The sequence below is a fragment of the Manacus vitellinus genome, unplaced genomic scaffold (genome assembly GCF_001715985.3).
Source record: "Manacus vitellinus isolate BGI_N305 unplaced genomic scaffold, ASM171598v3 scaffold_4_pilon, whole genome shotgun sequence".
In the NCBI taxonomy this organism is placed as follows: domain Eukaryota; kingdom Metazoa; phylum Chordata; class Aves; order Passeriformes; family Pipridae; genus Manacus; species Manacus vitellinus.
The window spans coordinates 33366389-33383736 of NW_021940604.1; the positions used below are offsets into that span (position 1 = coordinate 33366389).

Genomic DNA, 17348 nt, shown 5'->3' on the forward strand with positions numbered 1-17348 from the left:
AAAGGATCACTTGAACGACTTCTGGAGAAGCCTGTGCGGTCGAGCCGGAAGAAAACCTTGTCTGACTGCGTGAGTGCGGGGTGTTGTTGCTGTGGAGAGGCTTCGGTCCCAGCTCAGGTGGTGAGAGTGCGACCACCAGAGTGGCTCCTGGATGCTTGGACAGGGAAGTTTACCCAACAAAATCCCGCCGTGGCCGCCCCCGGACCCGCCGGCGCTGCTAGCCCGCCGCCCGCCAGGGGCGCCGCTCCGCACGCCCGGCCACTTCGCGACTCCCTCCGCCAGGCTCTCCCGCGGCGGGAATGGCCAGCAAAGCCCGTCCCCTCCCGCCAGGGCTCTCCCGCGGTGGGAATGGCCAGCGGAGCCCGTCCCCTCCCGCCAGGGCTCTCCCGCGGCGGGAATGGCCAGTGGAGCCGTCCCCTCCCGTCAGGGCTCTCCCGCGCGGGAATGGCCAGTTGGAGCCGTCCCCTCCCGTCAGGCTCTCCCGCGGCGGAATGGCCGCCAGAGCCCGTTCGCTCCTGTCACGTGCGTCCGCGGCGGGCAGAGCCGAGCCGGCAGATTTGGCGGGATCACGTGGCGCGGGTCCCTGCTGGCGGCGGACGGTGGCCGGGAGGGTTCCCAGGCAACCGCGCCGCCGGGAGCGAGGCAGCCGTCGCCGACTGGGCCCGACGCGGTCCAGGTGCGCTGCCGGGCAGCGTCCCGCTCTGAACCGCGTCTCCCCCGTCCTCGCCGCTCCCCGGAGCGGCCCCTCGGGCCGCCGAGCCGAGCCGAGCCTTGCCCGCCCGTGTCCGAGCCCCTGCCCTGCCGTGTGCCAGCCTGCGTGTGCTCCAGGGAAAGCCGCCGGAGGATCAGGTCACGGCTGCAATGATTAAAAGGTTACATGAAATGAGTTGGGCTGTTTTAAGCTTTCCCTCATCCCTGTGGTTTAGCCATGCCTCCTCAAAACTACTACTTCCTGCGCTGCTGTGTTGTAGCATATATCCCAGCAAGTGCCGCCTTTGTTTTGTGCACAAAGCCATTTGTGAGCCTCCAAGTCTAAAGGCATGACTGAAAAATGTATTTGTTAAGGGCAGTGTTTCTGATCTTCTGTTACGGAAATTTTCTGACGTATTTGTTGTCCTTTTGAAAAAGCTTTATAATGTTAGTTTTTATAAAAGCTGTAGTTATAAGGTAGGCAGAAGTACAGATAAATGTCAGAAGAATCACTTTGTTTTTCTGGCAAGGCTAGGATGAAGTATTTCCCACTTGCTGAATTAGTTGGCACAGCTAGTAAACTGCTAAAGCATCTTACATTTAGCGTCAAGTGTTCTTTGATGCAAAAGTATAAAAGGGTACTGGATTATGTGTGTCCTGAGAGGGAGCATTCTTAATCTCCTTACCATGTTTTCAGAGATATTGTCCAAATGCTTACATAAGGATATCTTATTCAATTCAAAGTCTGGGCAGTCTGCTATATAACTTTTTTTTTTTAACTGCCAAAGCCAAAGTGTCGGGTGGTCTATGGATGCTTAAGGAGTGAAAGCAGGAAGCAGTTGTCACAACTCGCCTGTCAAAATCAATTTACTAGGTAGGTAACAGTCCTGTGCACTGAGTGGGCTCCATATTGGGAGAAGTTTTTATTAATGGTAAAAGCATTTCTGCAAATGTTTAGCCCTTTTATGTTTACATAGCACTTCTCAGCCTGGAAGATGCTAGGGTAGTTTAATGCTGCGATACATGTGCAGTTTTGAAGGCAGCCATATGTGTTGAGCAGTGTGATACACAAAAGCTTTGTAGCCTTTTGAGCGTGGGGCTTATTTTGTACCTGAAAAATCAATGCAGACTCTTGGGAATGGGAGGGAGGCACGAGCCACTGGCTTTCTGTGTCACGGTAGATCAAAACAAATCTCATTCTCTAATCTTAAAAGATTTTCATATATTTATTGATAACCAAGTCCTAAGTACAGCAGAGATGATGAAACAAAACCTACAGTGCCAGATGTGTCCAGTCTTGGAGAAAAAAAGAAAGGAATTAAAAGCCCCTAAAATGGATGGGAAATATTACTGCAGAATATTACAAATATTCTTTTTTGATTATTGACAAAATAATCAACTGTGGGTAGCCAAGAGTGCTGTTTTTTGAAGAAAAATGTAAAGTTGCTGAAGAGAATCATATTTTATTTGTCCCTCAAAGTTTAATTGCTGAAGCTGTTGTTTTGGAAATGAGTACTTTGTTTATAAGAAATTTTGGTAATTTAGGTATATCTGCAGTGATTGTCTCATTCAGTAAAAGTTTAATATGTCTCATTCAGTTTAGATTAAGGATGGGAGGAATGATGTTTTATCCCTCAGGATTTTTTTTTTTTTGCTTATAGCTCTCTATTCAAGCAAATCACCAGGTTACATCTAATTTCAGAATGCATTCAATTAAGTTTGTTTTTATTTTAAATTTTAGTTTTTAAACTCAGTTGTGTGGAAGGTAACATCCAGTTGAAGATTATGGCTCATCGATTTTCAAAAGAAGATTTAGATGAGCAGTTTGAAGAGTTTCTGAAAGAGGTATGTTTGAGGGCAAGGTCACATCCCTTTTCTCTGTTAAAATACTGAGAAAATTTGAATCTGGAAGAATATGAAATTGGAGATTCAATGTGCTTTTATCACATAACTTACATAGCGGTCTTATGTGTGGATCTTTGCAAGGTTTTAATTGCTAAACTTAATTCATGCTATTTTGCTGTATTGAAGTCAAGAGAACAGTTTTGTGATTAAATAAATATTTTGTAATTGCTAGGTTGTATCTTCAGAAAGATCCTTTGCTTCTTGATTTTTGCTTTGATTTTATTGCATGTGTTACTTAGTAATAGAAGCTTCAAATTGATATATAATTAAAAATGAGGTTTAAAACTCTTCCTGTGTATAGACACAAGCTATGTTTTAAAAATTTCCTTATTTTTCTATGCAGTACTTACTTTCACTGAAGTCTAGTTGAAAATTCTTGTATAAAATGAAGCACGTTGTAGTGATTAGAAAATTTGAATTAGATTAATTTCCTTCCTCATGGCACTTGATGATTTTGAGTACAGGCAAAATCATGCAAGTCTGTGAGTTATGACTTAAGCTAAGACATGACTGAAATGCCCTGACTAGGGATGTTTTTTCACTGCAACTAGACCTGTAATTTCAGAACTAGCCCTCCAGTCTATCAGACAAACAGTGTTGTAACTCTAAAATATATATACCACGTACATAAGGCCTTTACTAGATTTTGTACCTTATATAAGCATAGCTAGTGATGGCAGAGAATATTCTTGGAGTCTGTTATATATAATGTATGCCTGAAGTTTTTCTGATGTAGAGGCTGAGCTACAATTTAATGACTACTAAAAGTTATTTAATTTGATGATGTAGCTGAGTTAACACTCCTGAATTCACTGAAAATTATTAATATTAGTAGAATTTAAAAATTAGCCTGTGCAGTTCCTTCAAAAGTTCTTTACTTACTGTTGTTATGAAGGGAGTTGCTCTGGGGAAGAGAAAAAAGGTTTATTCTTTTATTTGTTTTGAGCATCTGTCAAAAATCTGCATATGATTGCTTCTTGTATTTGTTCCTCATTTGACATGCTCTTCTTGCTCCTCAGCTATTGCCCACATTGAGAATGCTTAAGTTAGAAAAAAAAATCACAATAGCTGTATTAACTTAGTCTAAGTGGTATTTGGCACATTCCAGATAATGTAACTATTAACAACTCGTATCTTCATTTCAAACTAAAACTATTTTAAACCTACGAAACGAGTCATTAAAAATGTGCATTGTTCTGTGTTTTGCCAGCTGGATACAGACTCACATAACAACCATAGTGTCTACTCTCTGTTACTTTTACACATGCATCCTCTTTTATGTTCCTGTCTTTGCTTTTTTTTTTTTTTAATAAAAAGTGTGTGGCCTTTTAATGTGAGAAAGATGAGAAGCTGATGTGTTCCATTGTTTGAAATCTCTCTGTAGGTGATGTTTGTGTTTAGGGGATAATGGTGGGGAGAGTAATAAAAACTGTTTCTCAGTAGTTTGGGGAAGACTTAATATTGTTTAAGCAAATCTCTCAAAAGTTGATTTATTTTTATTTATTTACTTTTTTTCCGAAGGAAGGGGAAAAATCTGGAAGTTTCACTATCAAGATAACTGACATGTTGAGAAAAATGCGCCAATATTTTTGTGTCAGCATTTCTTTCCCAACTGTCTGCAGTTGACAAGATGGGTGGACACAGAAAGTTTCCAGAACTTAAGACCAACCTGTGGGGGTTTCAGGTTCTTCAGTTACAATACACTAAGGCGTATGAGCATCACTGAAGTTCTGCTTGCAGAGCAGAGGATACTGTTAGTTGTAAAAGAAAGAGCGAGTGATAACAGAGCTTGCTGCAAGCACCTGTCAGTGCTTCTAGTGCAGGAGGCATTCTGACCTTCAGAGACACTGGCATTAGTACTTGTGGGGTGACTAGTATAAGGAAGTTGTTATTTATAGGATATACGTCAGGAATGTAAAGCTGTTTTGTTCTATGTCACTGAGCCAACTTAAAGAAATTGCAATATATCCGGTTGTCTAGCAGTTTCATAATTTATTAAAATTGTGTTTTATTAAAATGCAAGGCTCAGAGCACTTTTTTCTTTCTTAGTCTGTATGACAAGCATTTATTTTTCTCAAATGAAACCATAAGCTCTAAAGATGTTCTTGGTCAGAGATATTAATAAGAATAGAATGTACCACCTAAGGAGTTCTTCTGCTGTGCCTTTTGCAATCAGACGTGTCTATCTCGTATTGGCCTTAATAGTCACCAGCGTGCCTGTAACAAATGTGGATAGAGCCTTTCCCAAATCTTCGTTCGTGAAGCCTAGCAGTGATGATGATGATGATGATGATATTATAATTTTTCTTAAATCATTGTTTTATGTAATTGTCATTTGATTTATGGATGTTCTTGTTAGGCACATATAGGTTGAAGCATTAATCATATAGTAAAGGTAGGCTTTTATGGTAGTGCTTTTATGTAATAGGAATCAGGCAGTGGACTGCAGAGGCTTGTTTTAATAAAATATACCCTTATGTTTTACATATTAAGTACCCACAATCCTATTGCCTCTAACATTCTGTTTATACTGTCACATTTTCTTATTTGTGACTGTTACAAAAGTGAAGCTTTTGAAACTTTGCCATATGATACATTTAATTTGTGAATTTGTTGTTTCTTACTGTTTACGGCTTATGCTAACTATTCACTGTGTTCTTTCAGACACTATAGGACAATTGGTTTCAGCAGTTATAGCTAAAAATTTAGATAAAAAATATTCCACTCTCCTTAACCCCAGTTTACTGCTCAAGCTTAATGAGTGTATTTCCTTGTTCAGTGTCTGGACATATAATTGTGATGCTGAACCTGCTGTAGGCCACAAAGTGCCTTTATTAAATAAAGGAAAAGAGCAGAGGTTAGTTGTGTTTTCCTTCCTGTTACTCTTCAGTAACTTAAATTCATAGGATGTTCATACTCATAGACCTTCTCTGCGTTGATTTAAGCCATCAGTCAAAATCAGTGTGGATGACTAACACATAGAAAGCTTAATACACAGTTGGGTAGGAATGGCTCTGGCATTTCTATTATATTCCATGAATACAAAGTATAAAATTAATTTCTGAAATATGATTTGCTGGGAGCTAGAATGTTTATTTTTCGAATATTAATAATGTTCATGTACAAAACAAGGCAAAACTGTTTCTGATTTACTTTATTATCTTCAGGGATGTAGTCAGGATTTTGGGGTTTATGTGTTGTAACTAATTGAAAAAGAGCTGATTATGCTATTCATTTGAACATATACTCTCTATTAGCTTTTAACATATTCAGACTCTGGCAGTGGGGTTATTATAATACTCAGTATTTATGCCACATGAATATAGTTATTCTTTCTTAATCAGCTTTGTCATGCATATACAGCAAAGGCAGACAGTGGGGAGTAAAGAAAGGCATCTGGACTCAAAAGTCCAGAATCGAGTGGCTGAAAAACAGTTAAACAATGTGAAAATATAAAAGCTCTCTTTAACCTTGTATGCAATTGATTCAGTCTCTTTCAGATGATTCACTTGGAAATTCAAAGAAAAAGTCCAGCATCCTTGAGACACTGGGACAACCCAGGAAAAAAGGAAGGAAGAAAAAGAATTCAATGCCATGGTGGATATCTGAGGAAGATTTGGATGATGGTGGTAATACATAGTTTTGTGATATTTTGGCCACAGGGGGTCAGGCTAGTTCTTTCTCATACTGCATATTAGGCCTGGTTTCAGATCAAGCTGATGCCAGTCAAGTGTTTTAGAACATTACAATGCAAGTTTGTAAAGTATACAACTCAAATAGAATTGTATTTTTTAAAAGAGTTCATATTCAAGCTGTGAGCTGCTGTTTTTTTCTGTAGCTTTTGAGTTACTGAAACTTTTAAAGAATAAGCACATTATAATAGTAAAATAATTAGAAAACGTTACTTATGAATTCTGCTAAAATATTGGTAGATATGTTTTGTAGCCAACCTGTTCTTTATACTGCCTTTTTATATATTTCTGTTTTCAAAACTATAGAGGAAAAAGACCAATTTGTATAGACTTATGCTGACTGCAACATTTGTAATAGGTTGGAAAACCATAGAAAAACTTTTCAACATCAGCTTGATGTATATGTCAGTATCCTCAACATTTGCCTTGCCAAGAGCCATGGCTTAAGGTGAAATGGGCTGTGGTGGCGTGATTGTTCAGTACTGACATGGTCATATAGTTCTGGAAGAAAATATATTATTGTTTGCAAGGTCTCTGCCTCTATTTTTTCATTTCTCCATTGTTTTCTTCTTGGATAGTAAAGTGCACGAGTAGTGAGTTTCCACAGGGTGATTGCCTCTTGTTCTTGTAGTAACTGGGGGCTTAATTTTCATGACTTGTATTTCTTATAACAGAAAGTTACAAAAATCAGTTTTTCATATGACAGAGTTAAAATACTGTAGGTAGTCTCTAATTTTTAGCATAGCTCTGTCCTGTCGGTGTTGTCCTAGTTAGGAATCAAATCCTAGTCAACGCTTGTGCCATTTAGGCATAACCCTAATAGGTGGTGCCTGGACTTCTTATCTGTCTCTGGCCTTTTAAGATGTTGCTGTAAAACTCAGATGGATATGAGCAAGTTCTTATCAGGTAGTTATGAGCTTTTCAAAAAATGGAAGGACAGAGTGTTCTTGCTGGGCAGTGTGAGAATTAAGAGGTTAGCATGACCTCGTCTGGTGATGTTAGAATTTCAGCATGTTTCCATGGTTTTTCTGAGATGCTTGAGGCAACCCGACTTTGATGCTTCTCATGGTACAAAACACACTGGAATGGGTTCTTAAAAGGCAGGGTGATTACAAGTTTTAGAGAACAGTGCTTGTGTGGCTTAAGAAAAATTAAAAGCAGAATCAGAAGCAGCAAAGTGATTATATCAAGTTGTTCCATGCAAATTTCACCACTTTCATTTTTTAAATTAAGAGTATCTTATCAGCTATGTAGTTTACCTAGAGGTAAAGCCATTAGAACTGAAACAAGTTTGATCTGCAGTTTATTGATGTATGGAAATATCTGGTAAGCTTTTTAAGGTCTCTCTTAAGAAAACCTCCTTTAACAGAAAAACATTCAAATGGTGAGCCTACCCAGTTTTGCCAGTATGGAATCAATTTACATGCAAAAGAAGCTAGCCTGTTCATATTCACAGTCTTGGTGAGGGGCTGGATTTTTTGGGAGGAAGTTGAAAGTAATCTGTGTAATGCTTTTTGAATCAAAGGTCCAACACGTCTTGGCAGTTGGACATAATAAAAGTGAGAATATAGGAACGTACACCAAATATGCTAGATCTGTGCATTGAGTTCTTATCCAAGCACCACTTTTGCCAGCCAGATTATTAGTTTTATTTCATTTACCCCTCTGTCACCACTCAGCATAGAATTCCACGCTCGTGGGGCATATGCAGTAAACCATGTCCGAGCTAGGACTTTAATATTGCCAGGCAGAGAGGCCTTTAATTCCTACTGGAAGGCTTTCCATTTTCTATCTTGGCAAGACGAGGATAGTCTGTGGCATGAAGCGGATGTCCTGGCTGTATCATCCCAAGAGGAAAGGGCTGTATTTGTCATACTGGACACTTGCAAATGGTAACAATTGCGTAATGTGTACTATGATGAATGCCATTCTGCTAACCAGGGACTTAGTTGGAGGGCAGTTAGCTTAGAGTAAAAAGAGAGACGTTTGCAGACACGAACTTGGCCACCTTTGGGATAAACTGAGTTTTCCTTGGCAGTTTCATCTGGCTATAACTGAAAATTATGAATCCCATACATAGAGGAGGATTTAGACGTCTGTACGCACCACAAACTGTGCTATGATTTTAGTTATAAATGTAGATACATTTATGGGTGTTTTAAATTGACAGGTCAGGTGACAATAAGAAATTCAGCGTGGATAGGCTTATAGAGCTGCTGCTATTTTGCTCTGTGTGTCTCTCTGTTTGTCTTTAATGCTTCCAAGTACTTTATCAAATACAGTTTTGCCAGATCTGATATTCCTCAGCAGGTGTCTGTTGTGTAGTGTGTTGCTCAGATGTATTAATAGTGGATGAAGTGCATGGGATGACTGAGATGACAATTTAGATTTGTAGTTCTTCATAAGGTTATTAAATGTCCCCTAAATAGCAAAACAATTGTCCTGTGGGAAAAAATAAAAATACTGATGTGATGGTAACAAATATGAAAATAAGCTGAATTTAATTTCTGAAAAGTGTAATGTTGGCATACTTTGAAATTTTGTGGAGATCCGTCTGTATTCTCCTAGGCTTGAACCTCCGTGTTGGTTGCAGATAGGACATTATCAAAAATTAGTATAGAATTAGTATTTTTAAAGAGTTTTAGAATTAGTATTTTCGAAGAGTTTTATCATGGTGAATCAAACTTATGTAAATGTATAAATCCCAGCTCCACCCACAGTGTGGCACTGCATTACAAATACATGCTCCATATCTATCAGTTGGTGTGTTTGGGTGTCACTGTATAGAGATATATTGTTATCCTAACAAAGTCTGTCTAATTAGCTTGTGCAGTACACCAAGCTGATAGGTTGTTTCCAGTTTGAGGTTTTAATTTTGAGTTGCTTTGGTATGTATATCATGCTTTCTTGAAAGGCAAAGAGAATAAGACTAAGTATGTGCTGTACATTTATTTTTGTCTTTTTTTTCCCCAACGCATCTTGTGCCAGGTTTTGTAGATTAATGGTAACAGTGTAGGTTACTTCTATTCATTTGGCTGAGAACTATAAAGTTCTTTTAAAACAATTCCATTTTAAAATAATTCCACTAGTTATTCTAGGCACATTTAAACTCTGTTCTTCAGCTTTAAACTGAAATGTGCAAATTATGATTCAAGACACTGTCTTCCATATTGGGCACATTAAAGACCTACCTCTAACTAATGTCCTTTCTACTTGCTTTTGTTGTTTAAATGATAAAAAAGAAATTGGATAATAAGAATTCCTGTCCTGTCTTGCTTGCCTGTCTGTTCCTGCTGTTTGTCTTTTCAAGATTTTCAAACAAAATTTGTTAAAGTGAGAAAAGAGAAGAAACTGACAGAAAACCATGCTGAAATAGTGGAAAATAGTGGACAAAAGAGTCCCCATTCAGATTCCCAGTCTGGTATTTGATTAAATATGTTTTGATATATTTATTTAGTATTAACCTTGTATTACTACTGTGTTTCCTATAGAAAACCCTTAGCAAATTGTCCATTTGACCATTGTGTTCTCACTGAAAACAAGCTGCCACTTACTTCATTTGTCATTTCCAGAAGAAACTAATAACTGCGTGAACTTTTGCTCAATTGTTGTAACATCCTATATCACTACCTATACTGATGCAGTAGGACAGTCAGTGTTGAATGTAAGCCTGGGGAAGAGAGGGGGGTAACTTTGAAAGTCTAAACAAAAATCTCTCACCTCTAGTAAATACCTGCTTACTAAACTTTCTGTATTATATACTCAAGAAATATTAATATTCATTGTTTTACTTGTTTAATTTCAAAGACCACAGTCAGATAAGCATTTTACTCATTTTCTATTGATGTGGTTCTTTTTGCTCTGCTGACCAGTGTGCTGCTCTGTGCATGCTGCCCCTGCAATGGAAACAGTGATTGGTGTAATAATGACAAACTTGAATTGTTTAATCTGTAGGATTATTTTAGTCAGTGTAACTTCAGATTCTGCCTTTCATATGAAGTCACTTCTTATGCTGTCCAAAGAGAAACTCCAAAAAATAATTAAAAATTATAAGCATTGATCCATTAAATACTTTTCTCTAAAAGACACAATCAATTAACTTGTACTAGTTTAAACGTGGCGTTGGTGTTAAATTCAAGCAGATCAATAATGCTTTGGAGAGCCATGGCAATGAAATATTTGGCACTTGGTCTCTAGATCATGTTGGTGAGCTAGTATATAGCCTGTAAAATATTTCCCTGTGTTAGCTTTCTAGAATGTATGTGCTGCCCTGTTTTCATAAGCCTCACTTTCATAGAATAGCTATAAAGCATCTCGGTCTGGGAGATAAACACTAAAAATTAATTTATTTCTCAAATTAGGATTAATATTTGAAATATGAGCGATGGTAAGACTTTGGTAGTTATTTTAAATTACTTTTAAATTTCAAATTACTTTTAAAAGGTATCAGATGTTTGCATTATGTACAACCGAAGGCATGCTGTCAACACTTTGTTTCCCAGTAAATGTTTAGTCATCTTCGATGTTGGAGTTGTGTTAGTTTCTGGTCACATATCCCCATGCTCCTGTTTCTAGGTGGCAGAGGTATGTAGCCTAATCTCCTAGACTACTCTGTCTCTTGTGCCAAGGTAAATTCAAAAGACCTGTAACTATGAGTTTTCTCTGAATTAGTCAGTTTAGAAGCCTCTTCCACCCTGACAATTTAAACAAGGAAAAAATACTTCATACGAATCATCTGGCTAGCCTAAGGTATATAAAGGAGGTAGTGAGACTATCATCTGAGTTTCGTGAGAGCACAGTTTTCAGCATAGGTACTGTTATCTAAAACTTAATTCTGCTAATGTGAATGGAAGGAGCTTGATTGTATTTGCTGCTCAGCAAGTCCCCACAAGGATTTGAGCAAACAGCATGCAGTTCTATACCTGACAATGATAATTTACACTTATGTACCTATGTTTTTCCACTTTCCTTTGAGCTGATCTAGATGCTTGCTTCAAAACATGTTGAAGTAGTTTTACTGATTTCTTTTTCCTTCAGGTAAAATATTGAGCTCCTCGAACAGTATATTTGAATGCAAAGTATACATGGAGCAAGAAGGAATTTCTCTCTTTTTAAAAATTAAAGAGAGAGAAAAGAATTTATATTCTCAGAAGTTATAAGTATTAACTTTAATTTTTAGTTATAGATAGAAAAATTAGACACAATTCAATCTACAAGAAACTAAACTGTATTACTTTTTCAGAAGTGTTAATTTGAAGTCTCACATCTTATTTTCTCTTTATTCCCTGTCCATTGTGCATAAAAATGTTTAAATGTACACTTAGAAGTAGTTCCCTCTAAACCTTCTTCTAGTGCATCTCGCAGCAAGGCTTTGTCTAAATTCAAAATGTTGGAAAAATTTCATAAGGACAAGAAGGATCCATACTTAAACAAAGAAGAAGGAACCCTTGCTTCTGACAGTCCAGACAATTCTGAGGGTAACAAATCTACTGCATTCTATATGATATTAAAAAAATAAAATGATTTAGTTCTGACAGTCTTGGTCAAATTGGGAAAAAAGTTACTTTTTAAGTAGATATTTGTCATTGTCTGTTTGAGTCCTTTTTATTTGTTTTTCAACTTTTCAAATGTGGTGGTTAGAAATACTTTTCTATGTGAAACTCAGGTTCTTATTTTAATTAATTACAAGTGGCAGGACTTTAAAAAAAGAATACTGTATATCACTAGCCTTACAAAATGTTGCATTTGAAGTAACAGGTAGGAATCTTTAGAGTTCAAGAAAACTGCTGCTCTAAGAAGTCTTTACAAAAAATAACAAATACCCTTCTCCTCCAAAAAAAAAAATCACTCTTGCTAGCCCCCCAGAAACAAGTAGAACTGTTCAAACAGCCAAAACACAGTGAAATTACTTCAAAATCCATACAAGTTGATATTTTTTTCCAAGTTTGATAGGTTTCTCAAAGTTCAGATTGTGTAGGGTGAAGGAAAACAAACAGTCTTACCTTTATTAGCAACAGTAGGTCCCCTGTACTCTGGGGTGTGTGTCTGGGTGTTGAGAGTGGCTAAATTGCAAAGTTTAATGGCTACAAAAACAGTATTTGTTTTTCAGATTATTATGGGAGGTGCTTTTTTAAAAAAAACTGCTTTGACTCAAACACTGTCTGGAAAAATACTTAAAAATTTTTAGATAGCTTACATAAATCCAAGGAATCCTTCAAGATCAATGTACATCTGTTCAGAAATGTCATTGAATTTGAGATTATTTAAATAAAACAACACGGGAAAATGTGGGGGGGTTTAATATTTTATTCTATTAAACATTCTAATTGGGTTTTTACTGACTTATATTCACTTCTCCTTTCTTGCAAATCTCTACGTAGGACGTCAGTCACAGTTTATCATTTGATTCTGCTAACATATTCTCATTCAAAAATCAGGTGTTTGGGGTCTGGTGAGATTATGGCTAATCTAAAGCTCTGCAAAAAACTTGTGACCCCGCTGCAAACAGACTCCTATTTGCTGCCTTGATAACTAGAATAGAGTTCCATCTGGGTAAATCGCTTTGAATTACTGCATTTGGCTACCTGAGAAATGGGCTATTTGCAGTTTTTTGCCTCTGTTCAGCACTTTGAGCTTTCCATTTTATACTTTTCAGTGTAGTAGCAATATGTATTTATTTAGGCATTAACTTGTATGCGTGTGGAGCATCAGATAATGTCTCTGACATTTATTTGTTGCTTGCAAGGGAAATCAGTCAGAGCTCTGTAGTGAGGACAGAGCTGAAGTTACATAAAGTAATGTGGATTTCTAAGATGTAGAATCTTAGACTCCCAATAAAATATGCAAGGGGACTTTGTCATTGAAATAAAGGAAATAAACCTATTCTACTTCTTAGAATAAACATGCTGAGGGCTGCCCAGTAGAGATGAAAAAGGTGTTGAGACTCTTGCTTTCCCCACATTTTCAGTACCAAAGGGAAAGGGCTCTCTCCATTGTCATGATATAGGCAAGTATGGCATTTTTTAAAAGGGACTTGTATGAACCTTTATAGAGGACAGAGGAAGAGCCCAGAGCCAAAGCACTTGGTCAGCACGTGGAAGACTGGTTTAGTGTTATTGATGCACGTGTCTCCTCCAGTCTCCTGCAGCAGGAAATGAGCTGTTGTCAATCTCTTTACCATTCCTGGTATTTTCAGTACAAGGACACAGTCTGAACATCATGTGGCCAGGCAGAACAACAAATTCTGAGTCTTTTACCAACTGAAGATTCATATTGGAAAAGACTGACTTAGATTCTGTTCCCTTCTGTGAGAACTGTTAAATAATTTCATATGTTATTCGATAAAATGCATAAGTAGCTTTTCTCCTACCTGTCCTCCAACAGGAACTTATACAGAATCTAAGTATAAACATGTGTGTTTTACGGGTAAGCAGAAGGGAGTTTTTGAATTAGTAATATCCTGCAATATCTGGCTTTTAATCTTCCTTAAGGAAGTAAATAAGGCAGTGTTGTGCCTGAGACCCAGCATAAAGTTGGTAAAGTGATGTTGAACGCTCACAAGAATGAAATTACAATAAGGAGAGCAACTGCAAGTTGTAGTTGCATAAACATGGAAGAACTGGGTGTTCATCAGTGACCTTTAAGTAAATGTGAGTACTATTTTTTTCCTTAAAGCATTCAAGCAACAAATGAAATGTAGCTGCTAAGGCAATGGCTACCATTTTAAAAAACCTGTGGGGATCTGAGGTAGTAGATCAAATAAAATTAACAGGCTTTTAACAAAGAAATGTAATTTTTGTATAGGGACCTGTGTGTGTGATTGTCTTCAATGAGTAATGTGACAGTAAGTCAGTTTTTACAGTTTCTACATTTGCTTCATGCTGAGCTTTAGGTTTGTGTGCAGATGTGAAGGATAGGAAGACAATATATATAATAGCTTAATTAATTAAACAAGATTTACATATAGAATTATAGCAGTGGAAATAAGGTGAATGTGATTTGTGAGCCTGCATATCTTTGCAGTTGCAACATGACATTTAAACTGGTTCTGGAAGGTGACGGAAAGACCGAAGTGTCGTACAAATAGCTTTTGGATGGTAGTCTAGAATATTGCAACTTTTTTCCTAGGAATTCTTGGAGCCAATGGAAACTTTGCCAAGATACAGAACACTTCGCAGCCTATGGGAGAAAGCTATGAGAATATGCATGTGGAAAAGATGCAGCTTCAGAAAAGTAATGGGGTTGCTGTCTCCTTGAGTAGCGACAGCCTGGAAAAAAATGGTGAGAACTGAATGCCCAACCATTTCATGAAGTTAGGTATATCTAAATAAATTACTCTTAAAAGCAGTTTACCATAATTCATTGCAAGATGGGATTCTTCACTTCCCTCAGCTGCATCTCGTGAAGTCTCCTAGTACTAGTTTGTGATTATTTGATACTGTTAATATTTTATAAAAGTCTGTCTGTAATTGTTGCTAACTGTTATGGCTATTCTATGTGGACATTGAGCATAGACAGAGTTTATTCTTTGTTTTGAAATTTAGATTCAGTTTTAGCTTCTGGGCCTAATCAAAGTATTATGGGAGTTGGATTGGATACCTTGGAAGAAAAAGAAGAAAAAGAGATCTTCTTTGCCAAACTTGAACAGGAAGCTTCCTCTACTATTGATTATTCAAGATTAAATAAAGAGCTGGATTCTAATGATTCTTTCATGCTAGCACCATTTGTACGGTAATGTCAAGGGACTAAAAGTTGTGGGCTGTATTAGTGGGCATGTGTGACTTGGGTATGGCCACTGAACTTTTGTGGGGACAACATCCTGTACGATTTCCATCATTTTTTTGTTTGTTTATGGAGGTTTGGCATCTTTTTTTTTTTTAAGACAGGGGCAGAAATGAGCTTAATAAATAGAAGAAAGGAGTAAGGTGGAAGCACAACTTGGTGATGAGTCAACATAGCTGCACAGTTTGTGCCTAATTTGATAGTAACAAGTCAGTTTAACATTCTTAATTGTAAGGTGTAACTAAATGAAGAGGAAACAACTGATAGCAACAAGGAAATAGATCAGGAAAGATTCTATGTCCCTTCAGACATAATATTACAAATGAATCTAGAGGAAGGATATAAATTCACAGACTGGGTCACTCCATTTATAATCAGTTATGTGAAAATAATGTCCAAACATCTGTGAGAGAAATGGATGAAAGGGAAGTTCAGGCTGCTGTTGCTGAAAATGCTGAGCTCAAAGGCAACTTCTGATATGAAAACAGTTGAGGGGCAGAATTCTGGAGAGTTTTAGGTAAGGGAAAAACTTTAATTTTATGGGAAAAGGGGAAAGAAAGGAGAGGGTTTATTTTTTATTTATTTTGTTAACACAGAATAAGAAGGTCAGAACAGGAGGCAAACCAGATGGTAAAATATTTTTTGAGAAGCTGATGTAGATTGTTGAAGAGAATGCAGAAAGAGAGTGATTTTAAGAGATAGATTGAGAACTTTAACTATGGGTAGTTTTAAAATCTGAAATACTATATTTTAATAATTGCTGACATTTTTCCACCTTTCTTACGTATGATTTGCCATGTTGGACAAATTCAGTTTTTTTTATTTTATTAATAATTGTAAAAAGTATCAGAGTGTAGAGTTCCAAGAAAAAAAGTATATTTATTTGCTGTTCAAAATGAGAGTAGAATTTTCATTTTGTTTCTCAGAAATGAAAAAACTGAAAAAGGAGAAGAAGAACCTGCATATGAAGAGAAATCTGGTAATACAATCATTTTTCTTATCAGTAGTTTTTTTTACATCAGCCTCTTAGGCTACCTTTACATCATGACTGTGCAGCTGTTAATCAGACACAGGGGCTTGGGTGTTAACTTCTGCTTTTGTCCTTTTTTTTTTAAGTGGATTTTTAATCTGTTGTAACCCAAAACACAAACAAAAAAGAAAAGGAAAAAAAAATTGTAAAAAACCTCTATCAATCATAAATGAAAAAAAATACTCTGAATGTTTTAATGTTTACTCCAGTGTCTTAACAGTCATCTGTATTTTTGTGCCATCTTCTCATGCCTGAGTTTAATCTCTGTCATCTGCAATATTACTCTTATTTTTTTCCTCAAAATTTCCAGGCTAGAGTCCTTCCATCTTGCTTATTTGCCTTTCCCTTGTCATCTCCCTTTGTTTCATGCTTCATTGGTAGCATATCATAGAATGTATTTCTGTAATTTAACAGATTGTATTTTCAAATTCATACATTTAGCTGAACTTTTGAGATGTCCTGTTGTCAGGCTTGTATTTCCCAAACATATTTGTAAACCGTAATCACAGGAAGTCTCCTCTTCTTGAAAACTTGATTACTCTGTCGACTGCAAGAAATCATGATAGTTGTAGCCTTCTTCCTAACAAAACAGTTGAAATTACTTGATTGTTAAGGTTACTTTTGTGAAATTGACACTTCTGATTTTTAGGAAAAAGTTGCCATGGAATACCTGGAATTACCAGTCTGTGTGCTGTGCATGGTTTGGTTTAGTCTTTGTCAAACTGGTATTTCATGAAATAGCAAGCAAAATAGTGGGTAATAGATGTGCAGGAATAGTATAAGCACTGTGTTTGCCTTAAGTCAGTATGAGAGCTGTTTTCAGCTGATCAGACTTATTGTGGTCCAAAACCAAAGAGAATGCTGAAATAGTGATTCTTCATAGAGCAGTTTTTGCATACAAATTAAACTGTGTGTCAGTTGTATTGGTGACAAAACACAGAAAGGACACGTTATGAACCAGTTTTTTTGCAATGCTTCTAGATTTAAGTGTTACAGATAATGCAGACACTGAAGCCTGTGATCACAGGAGCTGAGTGGGAGAGATACAGTAAAAGGGAACTGAAACTTGTGGAAGGATCTAGATAACTGAAGGAAAAGCCTTTGGCTTGCTTCTAAAGTTCATTCCCTGACACACTTGCCTTTTTAAATAATGGTCACCCTTGAGGGTGGCTGTTTGCCCACCACAGCAGGTCAGAAGAAGCCAAATTACAGATTCTGAGCCTAAAAACTGCTGGAGTTGTCAAAGTGGA

At 37.2% G+C, this 17348-nt stretch overlaps 1 protein-coding gene across 3 annotated transcripts in view; it reads left to right on the forward strand.

Annotated features, from left to right (window-relative positions):
- The first annotated feature begins 758 nt into the window (after positions 1–758).
- CEP162 (centrosomal protein 162) overlaps positions 759–17348 on the forward strand; it is a 44847-nt gene continuing 28257 nt past the window's right edge. Inside the window, exons 1-7 of one of the 3 annotated variants that reach the window (XM_018078276.3) lie at positions 759–872; positions 1479–1564; positions 2432–2535; positions 6086–6224; positions 14415–14567; positions 14831–15017; positions 15995–16047. In XM_018078276.3, coding sequence (XP_017933765.3) covers positions 2476–2535; positions 6086–6224; positions 14415–14567; positions 14831–15017; positions 15995–16047 — 592 coding nt within the window. In that variant the 5' untranslated portion in view covers positions 759–872; positions 1479–1564; positions 2432–2475. Of the gene's footprint in view, positions 873–1478; positions 1565–2431; positions 2536–6085; positions 6225–14414; positions 14604–14830; positions 15018–15994; positions 16048–17348 lie in introns of those variants that run through there. The other 2 variants (XM_029962802.1, XM_018078277.3) reach the window with 2 other exon arrangements.